This window comes from Aspergillus mulundensis, assembly GCF_003369625.1.
Source record: "Aspergillus mulundensis strain DSM 5745 chromosome Unknown scaffold_3, whole genome shotgun sequence".
NCBI classification, from domain to species: domain Eukaryota; kingdom Fungi; phylum Ascomycota; class Eurotiomycetes; order Eurotiales; family Aspergillaceae; genus Aspergillus; species Aspergillus mulundensis.
In genome coordinates, this window is record NW_020797891.1 from 3328725 (window position 1) to 3353791 (window position 25067).

The following is a 25067-nucleotide window of genomic DNA, read 5'->3' on the forward strand; positions in this document are numbered from 1 at the left end:
GGACTAGCGGATTCTCCCGACTATACGGACACTAGGTAACCGCACTGAGTAGCATTTCGAGATTCAGTAGTCTAGGGTATCATTTAGTTAGGGACCTCGCGCTTCTCAATGAACTTGATCTCCCCAAACGCCTCCTTGACACCCTCGGTACCAGTGACATCGCGGAACCAGTCCACAACACCAGGATACTTGGCGCGCATCTCCTGGTCAATGACAAAGGTGAACCCCCAAATCAGCGACGCCGCGACCGCAATATCCGCCAGACTCAGCTTCTCCGACGTAGCCAGCCACGTCCGCCCAGCAAGGTGTCGCTCCAGCGCACCGAGCGCCCGCTCAAGCCGTTCCAGCGCCTGGTTATCCGCCGCTTCGTTGTAGGGGATCAATCCGACCCGCGGGAGAAAGCACGTAACGACGTGGTTGGCGACCTCCGTCTCGGCCATTGCCACCCATTGTTGGATCAAGGCGCGCTCGGCGGGAGTTGAGCCCAGAAGCTGCTCCTTCTTCGGCCCGTGCTCGGCGATGTATTGTGCGATCGCGTTCGACTCGAAGAGGTGGACGCCGTCGGCGGAGGTGAAGGCGGGCGCTTTGCCGAGCGGGAATTTGTCCAGGAACTCGTCGGTTTTGTTGTCGACGCCGAGCTTGAAGTGCGCGTTGTCGAGGGTGTGGCCGTTGAGGTTTGCGACGGCTTGGATCTGGTTGGTGTTAACGCGCTGTTTGGGTCGTTGCGGTGAGTGAGATAGAAGGATTGTCGTACCTTGAAGACCCGGGGGTTGTTGGGGTAGGAGAAGATGGTTCCGAAGGTCATTTTGTACTTTCTCGATTTCGAGGTGGAGGTGGAGGTGGCTGAGGATTGCGGTTGCGAGTCTAGGGACATGGTGTTTCTCAGGAGGGACAATGGCCCTATAAATACCTCTAAAAATAAGCTGATCGGGACATTTCTCAGCAGAGTATCCCACCGGCGGGGAGCTGAGGCTACACCGCGCCGCGGTCTGAGGCCGGTGGGGAATGGGGAAAGAGCGAGGGAATTGGATCGAAAGCCGCGGAAGGGCCCGCTAGCTGATCATCCCACTCCGCTGGCCGGTGGGCGGCGATCGTGAGGCCATTCGCTTCTGCCAAATTGAAGATTGTCGAGAAACTCGGAGAGTATTATGATGTTGTGATGAAAGCAGATCCAGGAACCAGTGTGCGACAAGAAGGACTTCAGTGCGGCTTGGCGGATTAGTCATCGGCGCTCGGCCCCCGCAATGCCGCAACTGCTGAATTGTCGACAGTACTTGCCATGACGCCGTTCGAAGCCTCCTTTCTCGAGATCTCCGACATACCCGACGCCTTCCTAGTCTATGATAGATCTTTCCCTATTGGCATCAAGCCAAAAGATCCCGCAGCTTTCGCGACTATGGAAATTGTAAAGCACATTGCGTATCTCGTGGATGAGAGTGTGTTCAATTGTCTCCTCACAAAACATATCAACCAGCTTGGACGCCGGACAGCCAGCTCAATGATAATTTGTATGCGGTACCATACCATTTCGTGGCGATCCAATCCGCCTTGCTGGAGATATGTCCCAATTCACGCAAGGCTTCAAGATTCCTCAGTCGCATCAGGGAGTCGGCCTTTCGGGCAAGAGGACTACTCTCGGAGGCAATGTTAAAACGGCAAATGAGGAGCCTCCCAACATAAGATTCTACTATCACAATGAGTATAGCCGGAGCGCCCATGTTCCCAGTATCCTTTTCTCCTTCTCGCAGAAGGTTTCTGACGAGGAATGTTAAGCTGTACGGTAGGCTGGGAGACGAATTGCCGGAGTTTGTTGATATACTTAGGGTATATCGAAGGCTAACATTTCTTTCCCGATGCTGTATCTCTGCAGAATGTATGCTCACGCGGTCAATTCCAGGCATTCATTATCAACCGCCGACATTACCCCTTCTAAGTGAACGCGGACGCCGTAACAATCGGGTGGAATTGGCAAGATTCGTACGGGTTCACGATTAGCCCCGCCGACTGCCTCGAAACCCAGCGCCGCAAAGTCGAAAAGGTCCTCGCAAGCCGCCTCAACGCTGAAGTTGAGTGTGAGGGAAGCGGCGCCCTTCATGTTTTGCAACGCCTGCCGGCCTTTCACCGAGTCAAGTCCAAGGGGCAGATTGTCCCTTTCAATGGTCTCGATGGCGTCTACGGTCGGCAGCGAGATAGAGAAGCTCTGGCACCTGGAGAGGGCACGAGAGCGGAGTTCATCTTCCGACGACGTACGGCGACAGGACGGGGATTCCAAGGGAGTGCCTCTAGCGGTTGCTGCAGATCTTGGACGACATTGGCTTTCTTGTCCCATGGCAGGAAGGAGATGTCGCCCTCTTGGATAGTCATATGGTTCAAGTATGTTTCCGGTCTGGCTGGGGACAAAGTCTGGAACTGCACGTCCGGGAACGGTCTTTGCTGGTCAGTCTCTGGATGGGCATGAGGAATTCGTTTCTGTGTAACAGTCACCATGTCGAACATGCTAGCAATAGTCGTGAATGGCTTTCTAAGCAGACTCTGTAAATTGCAGCGAATCTCTGATGAGTGATCAATAAAGATCCAGGAACAGCGATGACGTGGGATGCACGGTGTTGCTCCGATTTGTCATCAATGGCGCAATCCGCCTTCGGCCTCCGCAGCCTGCCATTATTCAGCTCTCTCTATATAACATCACTGCCAGCACGTCGTTGCCTTGGATATTCATTGCAATTCAACCGTCATACTCTCCACTACCAGTTGCAACATCAAAATGTCCTTCACCGGCCCCGTCAACGTCGAAATCCGCTTCCTCGATCCCCCAAAAGACGGCTCAATACCCCACGCCGTCGTCCCCGCATCCGGCCCTCCGCAAGAAAACTACAGCGCCGTCGCCCACCAAGTCTCCCTCACAGACCTCCGCGGCCAAGAATCAGAATACAACCTCGATAAAGACGCCTTCGCCGCCCTCCAGAATGTCCCGTCCGAGATGACCTACGAGTCCTGGGACTCCGACGAGGCCGTGAAGACAACCTATTACAGCGAAGTCGAGGACCTCCTCTTCAAGAACGTTCCGGGCACACATAAAGTCGTAATCTTCGACCATACCATCCGCCGATATAATCCCGAGGCCGACCGGCAGCCTGTCGTATTCGCGCACGTCGACCAGACACCGAAAGCCGCGGCCCTCCGCGTCCGAGAACACGTCAAGGACCCCGAAGAAGCCGAGAAGTTACTCGCCGGTCGGTGCAGGATTATAAATGTGTGGCGGCCGCTCAATGGGAAAGTCGAGTCGATGCCGCTGGCCTTTGCGACGGCTGCGTCGGTCGCACCGGACGATCTGAGTACCATCGAGCGCAGGTACCCGCATTACACTGGTGAAACGATGGGCGTGAAATACAACCCCAACCAGAAGTGGCTATACTGGTCCGGCATTGATAATGATGAGAGGATCCTCATCAAGTGCTCGGATACGAGGGAGGATGTTGCGCGGCGGGTGCCGCATTCTGCGTTTGTTGACCCGAGGTCGACGGAGAACTCGAAGCCAAGGGAAAGTATTGAGGTTAGAGGATTGGTCTTTGGTTAATCCTTTATAGAATAGCATGATGTTCGGAGTTCATGTAGTCATGGTTTTTGTTTATGGGTATACAGTACGTATTAATGGAGTTCTTCATTATCTTTGTGCTCCTGAAATATATTTATCTATGTCGGAATGACACACATTACAATGCCAACTCGACATTTTTCTTATCATCAGCTTATCCTCAAGCTTACGATTTGCGCAGTACAGTTCATAATTTTGCTTCATTTGTAGGCTTGAATTTCTGCTCCTTCAGTCCTAGCCTTACCAATGTCTTGAAGTAGAGGATCGGAGTTAAGAGCCGTTGGGGATATCGGACTAGGAAAGAGCCGAGGCTGGTCTACAATTAGATAAGCAATATATGACGTAAGCAGGCTATCGCTGAGGTACCTTCCGTGTTAGGAAGGCACGTGCCCTCGCCGCGTGTGCCCTGCCAGAGTTCTTCACAACAAACTCTCAAGCCGCATCCTTTCCTCTGCGACCATCGCAATTATTGATTCTGTCTTTCCTATCTAACTCCACTCCCATGATGTTCGCAGGTGCTATTATGCATTATCTACGCCTTTCGCTCGGAGACGGCGGCGAGAATGAGCCAAGAGCGGGGAAAGGTGACTGCAGCAACGTCGATGATCATGGTCAATACGATTGGACAGTCTTGATCGACTGCCGACTGGCTATCTTGCGGCGACGAGGCTGATCAAGCCTTCTGTTCTTACGCTCGTGCTGCTCAGCATCCGTCTGGCAGTGTCCCTAGCATCCTCCAGCGACGCGTCTCGTATGCCACTCTGGCGACATGGCCCAGGTCGCGTGCAGGCTAACGCGAGAGAAGCTGTATCGGCTCGCAAAAGACCCCGACGACAACTACTTTCCCCGAAGCGCAATCCTGAGCGTCTTCAACACCGATGACTGCTTACGCCAGGTTTACTTGTGCGGCTGTGATTTCTGCCGGCAAGACTTCAGAGTCGATTCCCCCGTCAATCCCGATAACAGGCACCAGACCTTCTACCGCGAGGAGCTACTCGACAGATATGCGACCGTGTACGCCTTGCTCATTTGCTCCTATCGCGCTGGTTTGATCCGCTCTTTCCAGAAGCATCGAAAATACCTGAATGGCAGTGATTTTTTTACCCGTGACTCCCTGCGATTTCTTATCGACGAACGTGTTGAGGGTGAGTCGATCATCGATGATATCCTTCACAACCAGTACAGGTTCCAGCTTCGGGCAATCGACCGATCGCGCGAGCCCATCACCCTCGATCGCCTCGAATTTCTTCCAATTCGGCAAGACCGCGAGCAGAAGGGCAGAGGCTCGTTCGGGCAGGTGTATGGATTCGAATTCGCATACGAAGAGTATCGTGGTGAGAAGATGCGGCACATCTCCCGGTTCGCGAGGAAGATCTTCCAACGTGACACTGCCGGTCTGGATGAGTGGTTCAATCTCCTGCACTTCGATGAATTGAAACATCCGCATTTGATGTCAGCCTTGGCAGCTTTCTGGCACAGGGATCAATTCTCAATCGTCTTTGAGGAGGCCGAACAAACACTGGATACCTATCTGAAAAGTGACGGCGGTCTTGCGCAAGAACTCTGGAGTCAGCTCCAAGGACTCGCTGATGGACTCGCATTTCTTCATGGATCATGCGGCTCAATTATCGCATATCATGGTGATTTGAAACCAGCCAACATTCTTATCGTCCGAGGGGTGATGAAAATTGCGGATTTCGGCCTGCTGCAAGTTCGTTACACGTCGTCCGTTGCAAACCCTCTTGAGTCGTGGCCGTCAAGCGACATCAACGCTTCTACTCGGCCATATGCTGGTCCGAGTGGAAAGAAACCATCAATGGATGTTTGGTCATTTGGCGCCATATTGTCCGAGATTGCCGCATTCGATCTAGAGGGGAAAAGCGGGCTACAACGCTACCGAAAAAGTCGTCTGGACGACAGCCAGGAGGAAGCTGATGGATTTCACAATTATGGCTTTCATCACGCCGGATTTCTGAAAAAGTCCGTGACCGAAACGATCACTGCCCTACAGGAGTTGGTGCGCAACAGCCAACAACAACAAAACAACGTGCTTGTCTCACCATTCCAACAACGCTTTTTCCGACAAAGATTCTTCGAATTGATTCGTGGCATGCTTTCTGATGGCCACGCATACTGCCCGACTTCAGAGCACGTGGCAGACGAGTTAAAGGAAATCCATCGCCAGGCCGGGCTCCAACCGCAAGGGTTCTCTCCTCGTGGGGACATTTGGGATGATGTAAAATATGAACGCGTCCCAAATAGCCCGTCGAGGTCCAACTGCAGGCTGTACGTGAAAGATTCCATCTTTGTACTGCTATAGGCTAATGGTGTCTAGATGCGCTAGGCTTCTAGAGCCGCCGTCCAGTCCAAAGTGTGGCTTGCTCCTTCACGACGGCAATGAAGGCAGATCCCTTTTGGTCCAATGCGTTTTGTATAACTATCGAGATGTCAACATCTACATCATACAAGAGCCTTGTAGGTTCATCTGGGTCCGTTACACTCACTCGCTGACAACGCCAAGTCATGAGGTTGTACCGGGAGCTGCCGAGCTTTGACCCGGAGTATACAGATAGAAACAGCGAAAGACCATCGCTCAAGGCAACTCTGCATCAGTGTGATGGTCGACGGTACGCCTTCGAATTCAATGACCTCAGCGACCTTCTCACTCTTCAAGCCGCAATGACCAAACAATATGTTTTCAATTTGTACGCGTACCTTACGAGCTGTCGGTCTAGTTACTAACAGACTGCGTATAGCTGCTCATTCAATTTGCACTCTATATCTATAATTCCAGATCGCACGTTCCCCCTGCCCCATCGACGTCCCGAGCGACGATCTGCGGTCGAATTGGAAAGGGCAGTGGTCCAACTATGGTCAGAAAAGCCGCTCCGCGATGACCAGATTCTTTGGCCCGGTACTCTCAGGATCGCCAATCCCCGAATGCACATTGCTATCATTTGCAAGGACAAAAGCAAGCTGTTGCTGATCAAAGGTATCCGAGACACCACTTTCCATCTAAACCGGTTAACCTGACGTGATAGTGAGCTCCAAATCGACAGCTGAACCAGTGGATGTCAGCCGGTCAGGTGCCCTCACTCTCAAGAACGTCCAGCACTACGAAGTACCTATCGATGGAGGCTTTCCGATGCATATTCCCGACGCAGACGCCGGGTACACTCAGCATAAAAAGGCGCAGCTTTTTTTCGACGGGCCAACAGGTAATCCGCTTGATTTATTCTCGTGTCCTTGATACAGGGCCACTAACATATAGCAGCGGAACAAAATGCAAAAATATTCCAGCGGCAGCTAGAAGAGTTTCAGAGAGAATGGGAGAAAGCTCGAAGCGATATACGGGAGAACGCGAGAAGATAACCTTCGTTACCCTTTTTCGGCACAGGCTTCGACGTCTTTCTGTCGATGCCTGCTTTTCAATTTTCTCTTTCGTTGGTAAACAACCCAAACAAACACTGTGCATCCAGACATACCGACTGCCATGACGATGTAGATCCAGAAGTTCGACGCGATGTGGAGGTTGCCTTCGACATAGTCGAAGAAGTTGGTTCCGAAAATTGTCTTGTTGCTCGTCAGCCGGATCTCATCGCTATCGGGGCGGTACTTACGGCAAGAAATATGGCCGGAAGAAAAATGGCGGAGATCAACGACAGAACGGACATTGACCTGGTTTCGCGAGCGTTCTTCTCCGCCAGTTCACGCATTCTGACATTGATTTTCGCGGCAGTGTCCGTGGCTCGAATGTCCAGGATGTTTTGGACCTTTTCTGTTAGTCAAAAGATCCGCCGTCACGAAAATGAGACCTACAAGCATCGCGCTTCCCTTTGCCCGGCTGATCAAGGATTGGATCCTGCTGCTATGAACCCGGTGCTGCAGAATTGAGGTCTGCAGACTTGAAGCTGTGTCTTCGAACACCGGCGACAGACGGGACGGTGAGTGTCTCTGGGCGCGAGCGATGAATGACTGGATCTCCTGGCCGATATCTACGTTGCGCTGAAGGACCTGAACTAGTTTCTCCAGTTTGTCCGTGAACACTTGGAGCTCTCGGATGTCGGCAAAGTCCGCTTCAAAGTCGCCTTCCATTTTGGGCCCTGTCACATTGGAATAGAAGCTTCGCGACACCTGTTTCCGGTCAGTCATACCGGTCTTGAAGGCTAAAGCTGGAATCAATACTTGCCATTTTCGCGAAGGTCCCTTCTAGATAGACGAGGTATTCCCGCCATGCTTGACTGGCAGTTTGGAATATTATCCCGTGTATCCCGATTTGAGCTTCTGCGTGCGATTCCTCTGGGCGCGTGAAATATCCTCTCATGCGCTCCTGTAGCTCTTGCGATGCTTGTATGAAGACCCACTGTGTCTGTTGTGCCGCAGCGTCGAAACCATGGTATACTCCAGTTTCGCGCACAGAATATGGGTCCTTTGGAAAGGAGCGACCATGGGCGGCCACGTATTTGACATTGTACCCGATGTCTAATCGATCTTAGTTCGCTTTTCCTTCATCGACGAGGCCGAGTCCCTACCATAGCTACAGGCCGACTCCGCAGTCGCTATTGAAAGCGGCCGGCAATGCGAGAACAGCGAGCTGAAAGATTGCTCAACCGGCCCCGACTTCCTTACGAACAGAAAAGCAATATCGAGATATTCCGGATGCACGCGAAGAAAGCTGAAGAGTTTCTTCAAAAACTCCGCAGAGACTTGCAGCTGACCCCAGGAGTCATGTTGATGCAGAAAGCTGCGATAGTCAATATTTGCGATCGTTTCGACAGCAGCCGACATACAACAGCCATGAAGATCGAGGCCTCCGACATAAACCTGCCAACTCTGACGTGGACTTTATTGCAGTGTATTCGGTATATCTTGACCCATCTGCATGAATAAGACACGGTCCATTTGATTCTCGGTATTCCGTATGGGGTCACACACCTTGGCAAACAGGCCCCAGTTCAAGCATCTGTGCCACATTTTCGTCCCCATCAGAGTCGTCGTCAGAGTCCTCGTCTGCAAAGAGACGCTTCTCCGCTTGTACGAGGCGCCGATCGTAGCCTTTGGCGTCGACTGCGGCCGATAAGCCCAGATTGCGTGGATACGAGGACCAGCCATCAAACTCGGCGGAAATCTCTGTCATTGTGATTTCCAATCCTGAAAGGATATGAATAGAGCTGATTACGGAAATGCAGAGAACACATTATATACTGTGCAAGGCTCAATTCGCACTCTAGGAAATGAAGGCTGTGCTGAACACGACGAATAGGGATTCTCGATTTCCTTCGCCTCGCCCAGAAAAAGGAATGCATGTCTCCTCATCACCGCCCAATGGCCGCTTTCTGCCTTGCATGGATGCCACCGATCGGTTGCGACCAGCTGAGCACGATGCAGGGATCACCCTCGCTTCAAGTGGGAGAAATGGGCGAAGTGGGAGAATGTGCTGACCCGCTGGTTCTCGCGCGACGTTTCTTCTGGCATTTTCTTATGACCTCGATCTGCTCATCCTGCGTGGCGGAGCGTCAGTAACCCTTGCAACTTCCTGGCTTAGCAGACACCCACGTCGGTCAACTCGCGGGGCACCTGGATCTTCCAGTTCTCCCCGTCGTCGAGTTCCTAGACACGAGGTTAGGGCGGGATCTCCGAGCTTATGTGGAAAGAGCCTTACGATGACCTGCACCTTTCCGACCCCGAACTTTTCCTCCAAGCAGTCATAAAGCACCTTTCCACTAACGGTGTAGCGGGTTGGGATTATCTGCACAATCATTCTGCTAACTGGATGATATCGTGGCACGGACACGAGAAGGATGATTCCACCCCGCGCCCGGCATGGCGGATCGGCCTTCTTATGTACAGCCCGGAGTATGGGAGGGGCTAACAGTTCGAGCTTATCCTTTCCTATTTAGTGACTCATGAGGCTCTGTTTCGGCGACGATGGACGTAATCCTTCCAGCCTCGTTGACCAATTGCGCCCTCACCGTGCCCGTTCAGATTTCTCACTTCTGCCCGACATCTTCCTTCCTACATCTCTGCATGGCTTTTACAGCTCCTTGAATGCCTTTATCCTCTCAATGGACGGTTACGTCGACGCTGCTGTGGTGCCAGCGCATCGCGCGTCCATGGAATCCGACAATGAGCGGCCGCCGCGATTCCACGAGCAGCAGCCGCTCAGAACGCTGGACGTTGCCTGCCTAATCATCAACAAGATGATAGGCGGCGGCATATTTGTTTCGCCGCGTATAGTCGCTCATCTGACGGGCAACAAGCTTGTCGCCTTGTCGCTCTGGGTTTTTGGTGGAGTGTACTCGTTCTGCAGGTACAAATTCCGCTCCTTCGAGTTACGGGCTGCCTTACATGATCTAGTGTTTACATTTATCTCGAGTATGGCCTCGCGTGGCCTTACAATGGCGGCGAATTCATCTATGTAAGGCTCTGATTATGTCGCTGCTTGGATTGGCCGAATGCTGCTAATGCCCTGTGGTAGATCTCCAAGATCTTTCCCGTCCCTCCTCTTTTGTTTGCCTGCGCCTTCTCGTGGGTTTTCATCGCATTCGCAACTCCTACCACGAATTCGATCACCTTTGCGCGGTACATCGACCCGACCCGAGCGAGCGATCCGGACATCTGGTTCACCAAGTTTTTCGCCTGCGTGATTGTGGTCGGAATGTGCGCGGTACACTATCGGTTCGTGAACATTGGCATCTGGGCGAATGATCTTTTGGCGGTATACAAGGTGCTGTTCCTGCTGGTCCTGGTCCTGGCCGGCTTTGTGGAGACCTGTCGCCAGGGAGCCGACGGTCGCCTGCTGGGGGTAGGGGACTACACCACGACCCACGGGGACCCTTCGCCGACGAATGTTGCGCTGGCCATCTTGCAGGTCCTCTACAGTTATCAAGGGTGGGAAAATGCTAGTACGTCTTTTTTTTTCGGGTAGTTTCTGCTCCAGTTCACTAATCTTTGAATATAGATTACGTGACCTCAGAGATCAAGGGCGAAGGAGAGCACAAGAAGCGCAGGTTGAAGCGAGGAGCCCTGATCGCTATCAGCATCGTGATGTTTCTTTATATTTCGCTCAATATGTTTGTGGTACGTTCATCCGGTCAATCAAGGAACAAGACACTTACTGGTTGCAGTTCTTTATCCTTGACTTTGACTCGGTTACCGACCCTGAGCATAATGTCGCCGCTGATTATGCCATCCGGGTATGATGCCCTCACCTGAGTTTGTTACCTCATTCTAATGGTGCCAGGTGTTTCGAACGAGTCATACCAAGATGGCAAGCCACGCTATTTATGTTAACATCGCATTGGCTGCTGCTGGCAACATCATCGGGGTTACCTTTAGTAACGCACGAGGTGAGTGCTGCACGACTGGTACCAATTTTGACTGACAGCTCCAGTGAACCGCGACATTGCAAGGCATCGCCTCATCCCTTTTTACAAATTCTTCGCTAAGAGCTCCGACTACGGGAGCACTCAATGGGACAACCTGGGCACGCCGACCGGTGGCCTGATACTCCAAGCTCTGGTCACCTGCATCACCATTGCCTCCTTCAAGCCATTCCAAACCACACTTACCTTGTACACCTACGGGCATGCCGTAGTGTGCTGTAAGCTCTCTTATTCTGGAAATAAATGCCTCCTTACTGACCAAGTCCAGGCGCACTGGGTGTTGGGGTGTTTTTTATCCGTAAACGAATGATGCAGTACGAGACCAAGTCTGCCGATCCAGCCAGGACGGGATATGCAGTCCCCTGGAACTACCAGGTAATGAAGACACGCCGGTTCCGCTACACGGCGACCGTCTTCTTTATCATTGTCAACCTATTCCTCGTCATCGTCCCGTTCATACCCTCCGACAACCCGGACGGAACCCCCAGAGATACACCTTCGTGGGTGCAGCCCGTTATTGTCACTGCTCTCTATGCCTTCGGAGCCGCGGCCGCTCTTTATATTCTTATTTTCGTCGATAGTCTTACCTTCCGCGGCAGCAACTATAGCCTTCATAAACCGGGCGACATGAGCGGCTTTGTCAACTATAATAACCGACGGTGGATCGTGAGATACCCAGGATACCCAGACTGGCCGTCAGATCTGAAAAGCGCGCTCAAGCTGATCCCGACGGTTCTGACGCCGCTTCCTTGGGGAACGATCAAGGAAAGATTTTTCATGAACGGTGAAGCTGCGGCTGCGGAGGAGCATAGGCGCCAGGCTGAGCAGCAACTGGGAAGGACTTACAGGATGAATAGTAGGGGCTTTGCTAGATGAGTGCTCTGTGACGCAAGTCTAATAATGTCCTTGATCAAGATGTAATGGTGCTATGAAGTCATGCGAGCTATACTAGTTCCTTCTCTCGGCTTTTATTCTAACCACAACGGCTTAGATTAGGAATATACTAATAGAAAGGTCACATTGTGATCATCTATCTCTGTTCGTTGGCATTGAGGATCCCTTCACAACTTATCGCTCGTCCGCAAGGGTACACGCAAGCACCTGGACATATCTAGCTTTCGAGCTTCCCACTTTATGGCGGTCATTTGGCGCTTCTCCCAAGGACGTCCTTCATCATCTCACCAACCAGAAAGAAAAAGCATTTTCGGGTCGATTGTGCCTTCCCAAAAAGCTGTCTGCCTTCCTAGGTAGTTTCCCCGTCGTTCGGATTGCGCCTGCTCGCTCGACGCAATTGCGCCCACAACATCACTCACGTCCCAACCTCCCAGCCAGCACTGATTCCTCCATCATCGCTGAGGAAAGGGGGGCAGGCTCCGCCTTCACACATTATCTTCATCGCGCAGGACGTCACATCTTTCAGAGTTGCGGTCTCGTAATCACGCTCGAGACGACAGTGGCCGGGATTCATTCTTCTTTTCAGCCTTTATTTCTGTACCAAGAGACAACGACGAGATAAAAGGCCGCTCTTATTGGCCTTGATTATCCCCGTGAGTACCTTTATCCTTCGTCTTTGCTCAGCAAGGAAAGTTAGGGCCAATTCACTTCATCTCGCTTTGTCCGATGGACCACGGCCTTTCATAAATCCAAGAACTCGAGGGAGAGATTGTTGGACAATGAGGTCGGCTTCAAAGCAGCCATTATCATTGAGGATCTCCTCTGGTGGTCGAGGCTATTATGCCCATTGAGACCATCTTCTTTCATCCGTCATTGTCGCTATACTCTTTGTATTGAGGCCTATATATTCAGGTTAGTCCTCACCCTCTCGCATCCATTCCATCATTAGCGAAACAGCGCACCAAAACTTTGATGTGCACTGCTAACACAAGTTCTAAAATGGCATCTCGAACAAATAAGACTTTCGCCATCCAGGATCTCCCTCCGGAGCTGGTCGACTTGACCGCTTCCTTCCTGAATCGCACAGACGTTACATCGTTGCGCCAGACATGCCACTATGTCAACAACAGCACCATCCCCTCCTTCGCCCGCAAGACGCTGACCAACATCGAAACCGACCTCTCGGGCAAGGAGCTGGAGTACTTTGAGAACCTGGCTAAGGATTCCCGGCTCGCGCCCTACGTGAAGAAGGTTTTCATCAAGAAAGCGTCGAGCAAGACCAATGAGCTTGGGAAAGGGAGTGTCTGGGAGCGCGAAACGAAGGGTTGCCTTATCATGCAGCAGTCGGTCGTGCAGAGGTGGTATGATGCCTTCCAATCCCTTCCCAACTGTCAATATTTCCACTTCTTTAAGTTCCGCGATGAGAGTGACAAGGTGACGGAGCCGCTGACCCTTGGTGATGCCATCACCATGTTTCTCACCTTTTGTGCTAAGCTGGACAGGCCGATTATGGAGTTCCATATCATGAACATTGGCACACACTCTGGTGACGAGGCTGCGGATGTCCTCGACCTCCGCGGCCTCTCGATGGACCCGGTCCTGATGCCCGGGTTCAAGAAGGTATGGTCTACCGTTGAAAACCTGACACTCGGCCACAAGCTCGTGAAGTCGTCTTCGGTGCCCGGTGCAGACTTTGATCTGGCACTCCTCCAGAACACTTCCCGACTCAAGGAACTAACGATCAACCTCGAAGGCGATGGCGGCGCGGGCATGTTTGCTCGTCTGGCCGCTATCGACCACTCATTCCAGCTGGAAACCCTCAGCATCCAGGATACCTTTGGCATCCGCGGTGAGGACCTCCGCGCGTTCCTCGCCCAGCACCGCTCAACCCTGCAGGAGCTCAAGTTCAATTTTACGAACTTGAAACAGGACGGCTGGAAGGATACCCTGTTTTTCCTGGCCGAGACATCTTTCCCCAAGCTCAAGAGTCTCATGATGTTTTATATTTCGGAGGGCTCGCCTACCGATACGCACTATATAGAGTTCCCAGGTCTTGAGGACCGCGCCGCGGTCGTTGATGACGGGACAAGCTCCAGCATCAACACCGTGAATACGGGTGTGTGGGATGGGCCGACCAGGCCGGTTTATGCGAAGTACGAGGGGCCGAAGATGAACGTTGCCTGTCGGAAGTTGGCTGCTGCGGCGGCGATCTTTTCGCCGTATGATTGAAGTGTAGGTGTTTTACCTGGTTGGTAAGTCATCGTTCTCGTACTGTTAGTCTTTTGGTTTTTGTTTTCCATCTGAATTATACATTCTTTATATCCGTCCTTGATTCTAGTACTCTGTATATCATTCTCACGTTCTATTTCTGTAGATGTAGACATGTAAGTTGTTTTCACCTTGACATTTCTATTTCTATATAGATCAAGACAGCTCTACCTATGTCCGTGAAGGACGGGCTCAGTTAAAGAGAGGTAGTACCAGCCGGGATCGGGTGACCTTCGGCATCTGCCCTGAGTGCTCTGAGTTGGTGTAGGTAGGTATGAACTCTTGGGCTTGAGGTTAACTCATTTTAGTAGAGTACAAGCTACCTGCTACCGGCATGGAGGTAACCAGTATAACAAACGTGCTGTGACGACCGGGTAGACACAGGTAAATCAACATTGCTAGTAGTTTGTTTGGGCGATCGATTGCAGTCTATCCAGAGTCAATCCTTAGCAGGGATATCCCTGTTCTCTTCTTGATCCATCCAACCAGTATTTTGGTCATAATGACCGGGCTTTCGGGATTCTCGTGGAGTTCAAGTTTGTAGGGGTGTCGGGATTCCAACTGAGCCCTAATCCCCGATCAACACTCACCCCTTGCATCGAATCGGATGTTATACGGAGAACAAGGTCTCGAATTAAGCTGTGGATATCTTGTCATCGCAACCAGCGCCAAGATGTGACACCATCCTTTGCACGCTCTGCACTCGATCAGCAGAGTATGCAAGTGCTTAAAGCAATGGGTGCCCTAGCAGCATAAATACCCTCGCTCTGCGATGGCTCCATCTCAACTCTTCAAGTTTGTGCTTCTCACCAGATCTCCACGCAATGGACGTCCTCCCCCCAAGCATCGACCCCTGGTACACAGCCCCAGCAGGCTACGAGGCCGCCGTCCCAGGGACAGTCCTGCGCGTGCGCCCGGGCCCCGAAACCCATCTAGCAGCAATGAACTCAACCGCCTCCTCAATCTACAACATCCTCTACCGCACAACCGACGCCTTCGAACAGCCCTCTTTCGCCGTGACGACGCTCCTCGTCCCGTTATCCCCCTCCGAAACAAACGGCACAAAACTCCTCTCCTACCAAATCCCCTACAACACCGTGAACATCGACTACAGCCCCAGCTACGCCCTCGGCACCGAGTACGCCACGTACTTGGCTGACATAACGACAGCCCTGGAAAACGGGTGGTTCGTGAACGTCCCCGACTTCGAGGGCCCACGCGCCTCATTCTCCGTATCCCTCGAGTCAGCACACGCAACCCTCGATTCCATCCGCGCCGTCATCGCCGCTGATATCCACCCCGAGCATGGTTTAGACGCCGACACCAGCACCGTGCTGTGGGGGTACTCGGGCGGGAGCATACCCAGCGAAGTCGCCGGGGAGGTGGCCGCAGCCTACGCACCTGAACTCGACATCGCGGGGATCGCGATTGGCGGTGTGCTTGTGGACGTCGAGCATGTCCTGCGCGTCGTGGATGGGACGGCCTATGCTGCGCTCGCGCCGCTGATGATGCTCGGTCTTGCGACGCGGTACCCGGAGGTCCGGGCGTATCTGGACAGCTATCTACGTCCGTATGGGGCGTGGAATAGGACGGCGTTTGAATCTGCTGCGGGTATGAGCGTCTTACAGGCGTACGGCGTCTTTGGGAACCAGAGCATGGCGATGTACTTTTCCAGTGGGTCGGGGTGGCTGCATGCGCTGGAGTTGCGGGCCGCGAAGGAGGAGAGTTGGGTTATGGGGCGCCGGGGGACGCCGGGCGTGCCGATGTTCGTGTATATGGCGGTTGGTGATGAGGTTTGTCCGGTGGGGGATGTGGATGGTTTGGTGAGGGCGTATTGTGAGGCTGGGGCGAGGATACGCTATGAGCGGAATACGGTTGGGAATCATTTGGCGGAGAAGATGGGGGATCGGGAGAGGGTTTTTGGCTGGTTGGCCGGCATTTTTGAGGGGATGGAGGTTCAGGTTGGGTGTGTGGTGAGAGATGTTAAGATTGGAGGTGAGCCTGTGGTGTAAGTAGTTATGGTAGGTAAATCGCTTGGGTTGCATGGGCGTACCCTGTGGCTGTATTGAGCTCTGGCTTAACCCCTGCAAAGGCTTTATGCGTGGTATGGTATATGTGCTAGCTGTATCCATGTTGATTTCTTCTGGCCCTTGAGCTGTATAGATATATCCTAGGGTACAAAATTGGGGTGTACGTTAAGCATCCATGCATGTCAGAGTCCAGGGGGTCTAATCAAGCCGTATATCACGGCGCCGATTATTGGGATGGGTAGGAAGGAGTATTGATAAGGCGGTTGCTGTGCTTGAGGTTGAGTTGAGCGAGGAGGGGGAGACGAGTATTGATGACTTGTATCTGCCCAAGGGGGTTCTTGGGCATAAATAGAGGTCTAGATGGAGCTCCAAACGACTGTTCTACACCATAGGGTTTTAACTTACGTCTGCGGGTGACATTTATAACTAAGTCCCCGTTTTCCAAATAACTACCAGTGGCCCCTTGAAAGTGCTCTTCAATTTATCATTCAAGGTAACAATTTGTCCTCGTTGTGCAGGCGTACATGTGTGCTATTTTAATCAATAATAGTGTGCCATCAGACCCTATCATACTTACCAAAGTCCACAAGCAACCCTTTCAAGCCCTCCTCATCTCCACAACCCCATGAGCCCTCCCATCCGGCCAAGCCATAAACGTAGTTTGCAATCCAGCCTCCCCCGCCAATACCCGCCACTCACTCGCACTCCTCTCACGCCCTCCATACAGCACGGTCATAGTCGCATGGCTCATCGGCACTCGTTCCTTCAGCCGCTCATGCGCCAATATCCGCGAGTACGGCGCCATCGCATCGCGTATCTTGCGCAGTAGCGCCACCGCATTCTCATCGGGCAGGTTATGCAGGACTGCGGAGAGGCAGTAGACCAGTGCGCCCTGGATTGGCTGGGGGCTGTCGTATGCAGCGTAGTCCCATTTCATCACCGTTAGTCCGGGAACGTTCATCGTTTCGGGATCTAGCTCTTGTAGAACTAGATCCTGCGCTTGCAAACCTGGTATCGAGCCCTTGATGTCCAGGAGCAGGTCGCCGCGGCCGCCGCCGATATCGACTATCGTCACTGGATGGCCTTGCGCCCTGGCCTCTTCGACTACAGAGTTGAGATCGTACCCGAAGGAGACGAGGCGCTCTGCGAAGTTTGCAATCGCGGGTTCGAACCGGCCCTGCATGAAGGTGTTGAAGCTGTCCATTCGCCCCTGCGCCGCCATGATGCTGTACGTGTGCATTTTTTCCAGCTCGCTATCGCCCATTAGATGGTGTGCGTGTTGGACTGGGGTTGAGAGGGGTGTGAAGGGGTACGAGAAGCCCGTGGATTCAAGCTTGCGCATGAGGAATGCCGACCCGAGGAGGACTTCGGTTGTGCTAGGCATTGCCCTTGTTAGCCTACTTAGATCTATTTGGGTTTGCTTACAAGTGGAGAATTCCATGCAGAGCGGACGGGGTCTTCGCGAGATAATGCGTTGTCTTGTTGGCGCGGAAGAGGTCCTCGCCCGCGAGAGTCACCCACGAGAGGCCCTGCATCGCAACGAGCGTACCCTCTGCTACTTTCAGCGTCCAGTCATCGAGGACTACATGAAAGATTCAGAGACTGACTTACCGATAAGCTGCACAGCTATTTTGCCCCGGGGTTAGCACGGCTAGGAAGAGATCCGTCGCGAGCACATACGTGGTATATCGGCAGAAGCGCCGTCCAAACCCTTGATATAGGCATCAAGCACGTCCTGTCCTGTCACAGGCCTATCAAGTTCTGAAAGAATACCGAAGAGGCGGAACCGGACTGCAACGGGTGCGAAGCCCAGCGGGGCGACCTTCCTGTATTAGCAGCGCAATAATATCGTACAAAGGATCCAAGCATGTTAGGAAGCTTACAAGTGCCACGGTGGTGAAGACGCTTTCGCCTGGATTGAATTCCATCTTTCCTTGGATGGGCGTTATTAGGTCGAGTTGCAAAGATGTGGTGGGCGTTTTATAGGGAGGTTACCGGTCAGCGCCGCGCGTTCATCGACCGATCGGCCTCCGAGGGTGATGATAATTGAGATGATTGGATTTTTGAAGTAGTACGGATACGAGATACACAGTAAAAGATGTAGGCTGGCTGTACTTCCGTACCTACTTGTGGTCCAATCACAGGCCGGAGGGATGCAACGGCTTGAGTTGTGCGTTATGGAAGTTATCTGCTGCCAGTAATTCATGGATCGTGTGGCAGCTTGCTCAGCCTTTACACGTAGACTGTAACAATTCAGTCTATTCCAGTGACAAGACTATGGTAGCCGCACTTCGGCGGTGGGCTCTCTGTTGAAGCTTTTTAATGTCGAAAGGTACGTACCGTAATTCCCAAGTCGAAGCCAGATTCCCGAACATTGTTCTTGCTGCACGAATCATGCCAGGTCGCGAGCCGTGTGTGTTTAATACGCGTGGTGGTAATAGCAGAGAATCTGAAGCTCTATGCATAGCGTGCAATGAATTCTTCTTGTATCGAGCTCGGCGAACGGACGCGACCGCAGTCCAGTGTGGACACGCTGCCTATGGTACAAACTGCCGTTGGCTCAGTAGTCCCCAGCTCCTTTTGCTCTAAGCCCAAGCAGGCACTAATCTCGTTGCCGTAGTATACAAACTGAAAACGAGCGCCAATCGAAATAAGCCAGGCCGGCTTCAACTGTATGTCCAAACTCCGCCGCTATGTCCGGGAGCCAAGAACCACATGGCGCCATGCGCACGGCGTACTCGCCAATAATAAGGCATGCTATTATAGCTAAGCTCCAGCTATAGCGTGCCATGACGTGCTGGGGGCATATCAACCGGACTCCCGAACCCCGAAGTCCGACGGAATGCAGCCCTAACCCCCGCTGGACTTGACTTGGACAGGAGCCATGGATTCACCGGCGTTAAGCTTATAAAGCTCGCTCTATTGCCTTCGTCAGTCATTGCAAGATGTTATATAACTGCGCCAGACCTAGAGTTCCAGCTCTCGTTCTTCAGCTTCGATACTCAGGCGGTTTTCTATCGACATACAGCAGCAACAGCATTAGCAGCTCTATACGGGCATATCCTATCCATATAATAACGCGAACCTACTTAACCGCCAAAATGACCACCCCGGACATCACCCTCTACACAGACAACACGCCCAACGGACACAAAATCCCCATTATCCTCGAGGAGCTCGGCCTCCCCTACGAGCTCAAGCAGGTCAATCTGCAATCCGGCCAGCAGAAGGAGGAGTGCGCAGCCTTTCTTTCTCTTTTCTCTCTTCCTTCTTATTACCCAAGACAGGCTAACAAGCTCAGATGGTTCCTCAAAATCAACCCGAACGGCCAAATCCCCGCCCTGACCGACGGCACCACGCGCGTCTTCGACAGCGGCGCCATCCTCCTCTACCTGGCCGACAAGTACGATGCAGACAGGAAGATCAGCTATAAGCACGGCACGCCCGAGTACATCGAGCAGCTGAGCTGGATCTTCTGGCAGATCGGCGGGCTGGGGCCGAAAGGAGGTGCGGCCCTTTCTCTCCCTATTCACTCTGATTGTAGGGTATGCTGACGACCCAGGCGCCGCCCTCGCCTTCTCAACCTTCGCCCCCGTGCGCAGCGACTACGCGATCAACAAGTTCCTTAGTGATTTCAAGGGCCTGCTTGGTGTGCTGGAGTACCGGCTCTCTGAGTCCGCGTATCTCGCTGGGGAGAAGTATACCGTTGCCGATATCGCCAGCTTCACGTGGGTGTTCCAGGGCGCGGCGGCGCTGGATCTTGATCTTGCGGAGTGGCCGAGTGTTAAGAGCTGGACGGAGAAGATTGTGGCAAGGCCGGCTGTGAAGAAGGGTCTTGAGATCCCTAAGCCTCCGTTTGATCTTGAGCAGTTTCGGGTGTTTTTGAGGGGGCAGAGGGAGGCGCTGATGAAGAAGGGGAATGAGGATGTGGAGTAGGTGTCTTTGTCTTAAGGCGATGACGGAGAGTCGGGATTTTGGCTAGGCTGGTATGCTAGATAATGTGGATTGAATTGAGTTTATTTTTTCTATTTACCTGTGGATTTTTTCTTTTTCGTATGTGACGTCTAGCCAGTTCTTCTAGTATACTCGACCAAAGGGCTCTATGCAATGTCAACAGACCTTGTAAAACTGGAACTATGAGCGACTAGGGCTAGGGATGTCACATCGTACTTCTTTAGCCACCTCTCCAGTTGCGTTAAGGATATAAACGAGATATCTGATTTGAGCATCTGGAGGCTGAAGTTTAGCTATTCTAAAGTAGATCCTTCGTCATCGTCGCCCTTTTGTATTTGAGCAGCCCTGATATAACATACCTATCTAGCTATATGTAGGACTCCTCCCCCACTGGAGCCTCAAGATGGTCTTCCTCAAGTTCTTGACAGAAGGGCCCAACCATAAGGAAGAGGCAAGCCCTCAGCAGTGACAGGTAGATTGGTCTGTAAGGGTCCGTTTCCACTGACATGGGATCTTTTGTTCCAGGGGGGCATTGTGTAGCGAGCCAGGATCAGCTAGATAACTACGTAACATATGGATGTCGAACCTGAAACCCGCACAAGCTCTACGAGTACCGTATGAATAGCATACTTGTATAGATAGTATGACCTGGTCTGACATTAATATTATTGTATAGCGTCCGCCCATTAGCCGTGGCCGGTTCCGGTTCATCTCCACCCACGCCCGGCCACCCCACCAGTGACAGTCCACGGGAATAGAGCCAGCAAAAAGAAAAAGAATGATGGGGTGAGCCGGGATTGAACCGGCGACCTCTAGATAAAATGACTGCAGTTGTTACTTCAGTCTAGCGCTCTCCCAACTGAGCTATCACCCCATTGGATGTTGAAGTGGGATCAGGATGTAATTATAAAGAAAAGTTATGGAAGCGTCTTAAAACCGTCAGGTTCGTGAAGGTAATCCTTGGACTCAATGCTCTCGGTAAGCATCTCGCATCTGGAATGCCGTTGGTGTACAGCCTAGGCGTAGCCCGTAAGTAGTTCGGGATAAAACACAGGAATATGCCGCAGACATGACCGGACCAATAGAACCTGGCTATTCAGATCAATTTGCTTATGGCATAATCCGACCCTACTGAGCCAAACCTGCCTTCAGAGAAGAACCATATTAAGAGTCAAATACGTTACAATGATGGTCGATCCCTAGGCACCTACGGAGTAATATCTATTCAATGCCTGACTATTTATGCTGAACAGGACTTACATAGGATCCCGAATGGTCCATACTCTGAGTCCTACAGGAGTTGAAAGGCTCGAGCCCTATCCGTGCCTAATCGCACTAGCCCTAAGTCGCTCAGTGGTCCATAGCCATGCCGGCTCCACCACACCACTCGTATAGTGGAATTAGACCACCAAAAAACAAAAAGAAATGCTCACAAGCGGACTTGAACCGCTGACCTCGTGATTTCAAGCCAATTAAGGCCGATTACTAGTCACGCGCTCTACCAACTGAGCTATGCGAGCTGGTTGTTGAAGTTCGCTTTCCATTTGCACTCTATAACGTAAAAAGGCCACCCACGCAGCAACAACTATTCGAATTCATCCCCTGGGCAATGTTTGCAATCAAGCTCGTAGCAAATATAAAGGCGGATCTATCATCCTTTTTCAGAGCTGCGCTCTCCATGGATCTTTCCTGAGGCTTGGAAGTATAGTTCATTGCAGGTCGGCAACACCTGCGAGGATTCCGCCGATGGTGGACGAGATATATATTTCTCTGGTATTTATTGTCAACAAGCTTTCCAATATCTGGACATCAAAGGGACGTCATAATTACTCATTATCTCAAGCAATGTGCGTTTTCCTGTAATCTTCCTGTCTTATGATTAGGTTGAATATACAAATGAATAGATAAGACCCAAGCATCACACCCGATCTGCATCGGCTCCAGCTTAGGAGCATCAAGGAAATATGGTTTACTATGCCTGACAAAACATGTGTAGTGTACCCGACATGCCTGGATTGCATATAGCGTTACTATAAAACCATCAGCCGCAAACGCCCTGTTCCCATTCTGCAAACGGCGCTTTTCATTCACTAGTAAAACAAACAACCAAGACCCGACTGGATTGGAGAACAAGAACAAACAACCATAATCCTAAGGTGAATGATGACCCTTTATTGGCCCTGGACACACAACAATGATTGCTGCTTTCACGATAAGACTATATAGGACAGCAATTACCGAGATTTCAAGGACTCAGGAGGTGGCCATGGGTACAAAGCACGGTTGCCCAGTGAAACCCCTGTTAGCATCTTGATCCTATAAAAGTTTCTACTTTGTTAATGATGTACTGCTGGGCGTATTCGCAGCTGCCTAGAACAATACTAAGCTTTAAAAATCAGGACCCTGATAAAGTAACAGCTTCAAATCAACAAAGCAAAGAATAACAATAATATGCTGCACATGACTGGCTTAGGTACATGGCTGAAACAAAGATCTGAGGTACTGGGTGAGGCGCCACATTTGCTTGCTGGGCGGCTTTGTCCAGATGCTTGGAGGTCTTTATGCTTGGTTTGACCTTCTTGCTCAGTCAGGATAAAATTGTTTTTTGTGTACAACATGTGACCGCCCCCTTGTGACATGTGCTCTCAATACCTTGAGTCGACCAGATCAACCACATCAAAAGTATAAGTACCCACCCAGGAATGCGCACAGGGAGCTATCACTACTCGTCAAACACCTGAATTCACGGTCTACTACTCACCATTTCCCCTACACTCAACAAGACCACGACTATCAACCATCAACATGCGTTTCTTCGCCGCTGTCCTGCTCGCCCTGGCCACCGTTGCCTTCGCCGACAAGAACACCAGGGTTCGCTAACCCCGCTCTAGTCATCTTAACTGGAAGCTAATGTATTGTTTCCTAATACAGCTTACCACTGGCCAGGCCTGCAGCGCTGACGGAAGCCTCGGCTGGTGCGCATCTGGCGTTTGCAAGGTATGTCGGCCAACCCCTGTTCACTGCTTGATCCTGCAGGGTCTGATCTCGGTTTGATGTGAGCTAATGCGTGGTTTTATAGCAACTGCCCGGAAAATGTACCTAGATTCGACTACCTAAGGTCCGGCTTCGATTTCGGCTGAGACCGAGACTGCGACCGCGACGCGATGGTTCAATTGGAAGATGCGATAAAGCAAAAGAAAAGAACGAAAGAAAACTAAGTGGTCTCCCGCATGGGCAGACTTCGATGGGGGTTGTCTCGCATGCATCCCTCTGTTACCTGCGGTCCTGGTTCATTCTCCATTTCTGGATTGATGATATTCGGCTGGCTCCGTGTCGTTCGGTAGCTTAGGGTACCTAAGGTACATAGAAAATACGAGCTGCTGTTACAAGCTTTGCCAAATGTGATTGTGCCATATTAACCAACCGCGTAAGGGATCGTAAGCTACCTAGGTAAGGAATAGACTCTTTCCAGATACCGGATGGTGGTGTTGAGTCACGAAATAGACATTGCTTTCCGACCCATGGTCAGTAGCTCCTCACATATTGGCTCTCGTTGGTCGCCTGCATATCCCTGACATGCACGGAAGAAGCGGAGACCGGCCTGTGGCTGATATAACAGTCATGAAGCAGCCAGTACTTCCGGGAACATTGGCAAAGACGCCTACTTAGGGAACAAGCCAGATACCGGCTTGTCTAGAGAAAGGCTTCTGATAAGCAACCCGAGAAACGAGAAAATAAAAAGGAAGATGTGCAATATCAATTTGGGGAGTCAAACTTGATTACTGGAGACGTTATTCAGCTTTAAAATATAGCAAGGGCAATAATACTACGGTAGAAGAAATCCAGTTTGTCAGAGGTTAAGTCCAGTTTACCCGCATCCCAAGCAAAATCATCAGTGCAGCCACCTATGAATCCATCAAACTCATAAACTTGTGCCAATGTAAGGACTGTGCTTGAACTAAGTACATCATAGAAGTACATAAATCAGTACCAGGCTTGGGCAATGGGCAATCAAATCAAAACAGGTAAGGTTATCCTCCATTCATGTTCACAACAGGTCAGAAATCGACAGCCCTACATTCCCTGTTCCTTGCTTTTTCAGCTTGTTCTTTCTTAAATAGCCATATGCTTACCAACATCATCCACGGATCCTGTAGCTCTGAACAACTCTCGCTGGAGTGACAGCATGCGACCCCCCGTTCTCGCGGTAAACCAGGCGATTGCAATTCTTGTTCCCGAACAACTCAAAGGTGTGCCCGAACGTGCTTTCAGTAAAGGTTGCGCGATCGACTCGACGGTTGCTCAGATCGAATTCATAGTTGACACAACTTTTTGAGAGGGTACCGTGTGATTCGACGTGTCCGCCATCGGTGAAGTGGATGTTGAGCCTCCAGGCTGTGGCTTCGCCGATTGAGAGCAGGAAAAGGACTGGCGTCAGGAACTTCATCGTGGTTGTAGGATGTGGTTCGAGTTACTTGTGTGTAGGCAAGAGGCCAGGCGATCGAGCTCATCAATTGCAGGCGGGGGTTATTTATGTGCCTTGGATGTTCTATTTGATGGCGAGTCAATGATATCATACGGCTAACATTAATAGGCCCGGTATTGCGCAAAGATGATAGAGTAGCACAATACTCCATGCCCCGATCCTGCAATTACTCTGGTCCCAATCCCCAGATTTCCCCGGGCCCGGCGATCGTCGCCTCGCTGGTGTAACAGTTCCCGACCACCGTGCAGGAAATATAAACTGTAGAAATCGAAGAAGACTCTGATCATGAGGGTATTACAGGGTATCTCTTTCTTTGTGCGGAGCATCTCCCATTAATGGGAGAAAAGACGGCAACCATATGCGACTGCGCAGTGACCGCTTACTACCACCGCAATATACCAATCAATCGGCAGTGTGATGGGCTTGCACACTTATTCGACCAAAAACAGCATGCA

The 25067-nt window shown here is 51.6% G+C and overlaps 12 protein-coding genes across 12 annotated transcripts; 6 read left to right on the plus strand and 6 right to left on the minus strand.

The window, feature by feature from the left end:
- Nucleotides 1-83: 83 nt before the first annotated feature.
- Nucleotides 84-874, minus strand: DSM5745_04511 (glutathione S-transferase family protein; the record flags this gene model as incomplete). Its single annotated transcript, XM_026746527.1, has 2 exons — nucleotides 84-710; nucleotides 755-874. 2 exons carry the CDS (start codon nucleotides 872-874, stop codon nucleotides 84-86), a joined length of 747 nt encoding a protein of 248 aa, XP_026605523.1.
- A 592-nt stretch (nucleotides 875-1466) lies between these two features.
- Nucleotides 1467-2496, minus strand: DSM5745_04512 (uncharacterized protein; the record flags this gene model as incomplete). Its single annotated transcript, XM_026746528.1, has 3 exons — nucleotides 1467-1755; nucleotides 1884-2200; nucleotides 2251-2496. 3 exons carry the CDS (start codon nucleotides 2494-2496, stop codon nucleotides 1467-1469), a joined length of 852 nt encoding a protein of 283 aa, XP_026605524.1.
- A 268-nt stretch (nucleotides 2497-2764) lies between these two features.
- On the plus strand, nucleotides 2765-3577 carry DSM5745_04513 (putative methyltransferase; the record flags this gene model as incomplete). The annotated part of the gene is made up of 1 exon (XM_026746529.1): nucleotides 2765-3577. The coding sequence occupies one exon, from the start codon at nucleotides 2765-2767 to the stop codon at nucleotides 3575-3577; it is 813 nt and encodes a 270-aa protein (XP_026605525.1).
- Nucleotides 3578-4364: 787 nt separating this feature from the next.
- DSM5745_04514 (protein kinase family protein) lies at nucleotides 4365-6628 on the plus strand (the record flags this gene model as incomplete). The annotated part of the gene is made up of 4 exons (XM_026746530.1): nucleotides 4365-5881; nucleotides 5931-6070; nucleotides 6117-6320; nucleotides 6390-6628. 4 exons carry the CDS (start codon nucleotides 4365-4367, stop codon nucleotides 6626-6628), a joined length of 2100 nt encoding a protein of 699 aa, XP_026605526.1.
- A 395-nt stretch (nucleotides 6629-7023) lies between these two features.
- DSM5745_04515 (uncharacterized protein) lies at nucleotides 7024-7690 on the minus strand (the record flags this gene model as incomplete). Its single annotated transcript, XM_026746531.1, has 4 exons — nucleotides 7024-7031; nucleotides 7081-7168; nucleotides 7216-7368; nucleotides 7415-7690. The coding sequence occupies 4 exons, from the start codon at nucleotides 7688-7690 to the stop codon at nucleotides 7024-7026; spliced, it is 525 nt and encodes a 174-aa protein (XP_026605527.1).
- Nucleotides 7691-7739: 49 nt separating this feature from the next.
- DSM5745_04516 (uncharacterized protein) lies at nucleotides 7740-8732 on the minus strand (the record flags this gene model as incomplete). Its single annotated transcript, XM_026746532.1, has 2 exons — nucleotides 7740-8077; nucleotides 8531-8732. The coding sequence occupies 2 exons, from the start codon at nucleotides 8730-8732 to the stop codon at nucleotides 7740-7742; spliced, it is 540 nt and encodes a 179-aa protein (XP_026605528.1).
- A 265-nt stretch (nucleotides 8733-8997) lies between these two features.
- DSM5745_04517 (uncharacterized protein) lies at nucleotides 8998-9356 on the minus strand (the record flags this gene model as incomplete). Its single annotated transcript, XM_026746533.1, has 3 exons — nucleotides 8998-9096; nucleotides 9152-9205; nucleotides 9258-9356. The coding sequence occupies 3 exons, from the start codon at nucleotides 9354-9356 to the stop codon at nucleotides 8998-9000; spliced, it is 252 nt and encodes an 83-aa protein (XP_026605529.1).
- Nucleotides 9357-9501: 145 nt separating this feature from the next.
- DSM5745_04518 (APC family permease) lies at nucleotides 9502-11856 on the plus strand (the record flags this gene model as incomplete). The annotated part of the gene is made up of 8 exons (XM_026746534.1): nucleotides 9502-9905; nucleotides 9953-10013; nucleotides 10074-10500; nucleotides 10557-10675; nucleotides 10723-10791; nucleotides 10839-10944; nucleotides 10989-11198; nucleotides 11249-11856. The coding sequence occupies 8 exons, from the start codon at nucleotides 9502-9504 to the stop codon at nucleotides 11854-11856; spliced, it is 2004 nt and encodes a 667-aa protein (XP_026605530.1).
- A 1017-nt stretch (nucleotides 11857-12873) lies between these two features.
- On the plus strand, nucleotides 12874-14103 carry DSM5745_04519 (uncharacterized protein; the record flags this gene model as incomplete). Its single annotated transcript, XM_026746535.1, has 1 exon — nucleotides 12874-14103. One exon carries the CDS (start codon nucleotides 12874-12876, stop codon nucleotides 14101-14103), a length of 1230 nt encoding a protein of 409 aa, XP_026605531.1.
- An 863-nt stretch (nucleotides 14104-14966) lies between these two features.
- On the plus strand, nucleotides 14967-16154 carry DSM5745_04520 (uncharacterized protein; the record flags this gene model as incomplete). The annotated part of the gene is made up of 1 exon (XM_026746536.1): nucleotides 14967-16154. One exon carries the CDS (start codon nucleotides 14967-14969, stop codon nucleotides 16152-16154), a length of 1188 nt encoding a protein of 395 aa, XP_026605532.1.
- Nucleotides 16155-16770: 616 nt separating this feature from the next.
- DSM5745_04521 (uncharacterized protein) lies at nucleotides 16771-18100 on the minus strand (the record flags this gene model as incomplete). The annotated part of the gene is made up of 5 exons (XM_026746537.1): nucleotides 16771-17548; nucleotides 17598-17754; nucleotides 17784-17798; nucleotides 17853-17994; nucleotides 18056-18100. The coding sequence occupies 5 exons, from the start codon at nucleotides 18098-18100 to the stop codon at nucleotides 16771-16773; spliced, it is 1137 nt and encodes a 378-aa protein (XP_026605533.1).
- Nucleotides 18101-19273: 1173 nt separating this feature from the next.
- Nucleotides 19274-20108, plus strand: DSM5745_04522 (glutathione S-transferase family protein; the record flags this gene model as incomplete). The annotated part of the gene is made up of 3 exons (XM_026746538.1): nucleotides 19274-19407; nucleotides 19474-19679; nucleotides 19735-20108. The coding sequence occupies 3 exons, from the start codon at nucleotides 19274-19276 to the stop codon at nucleotides 20106-20108; spliced, it is 714 nt and encodes a 237-aa protein (XP_026605534.1).
- Nucleotides 20109-25067: the final 4959 nt, after the last annotated feature.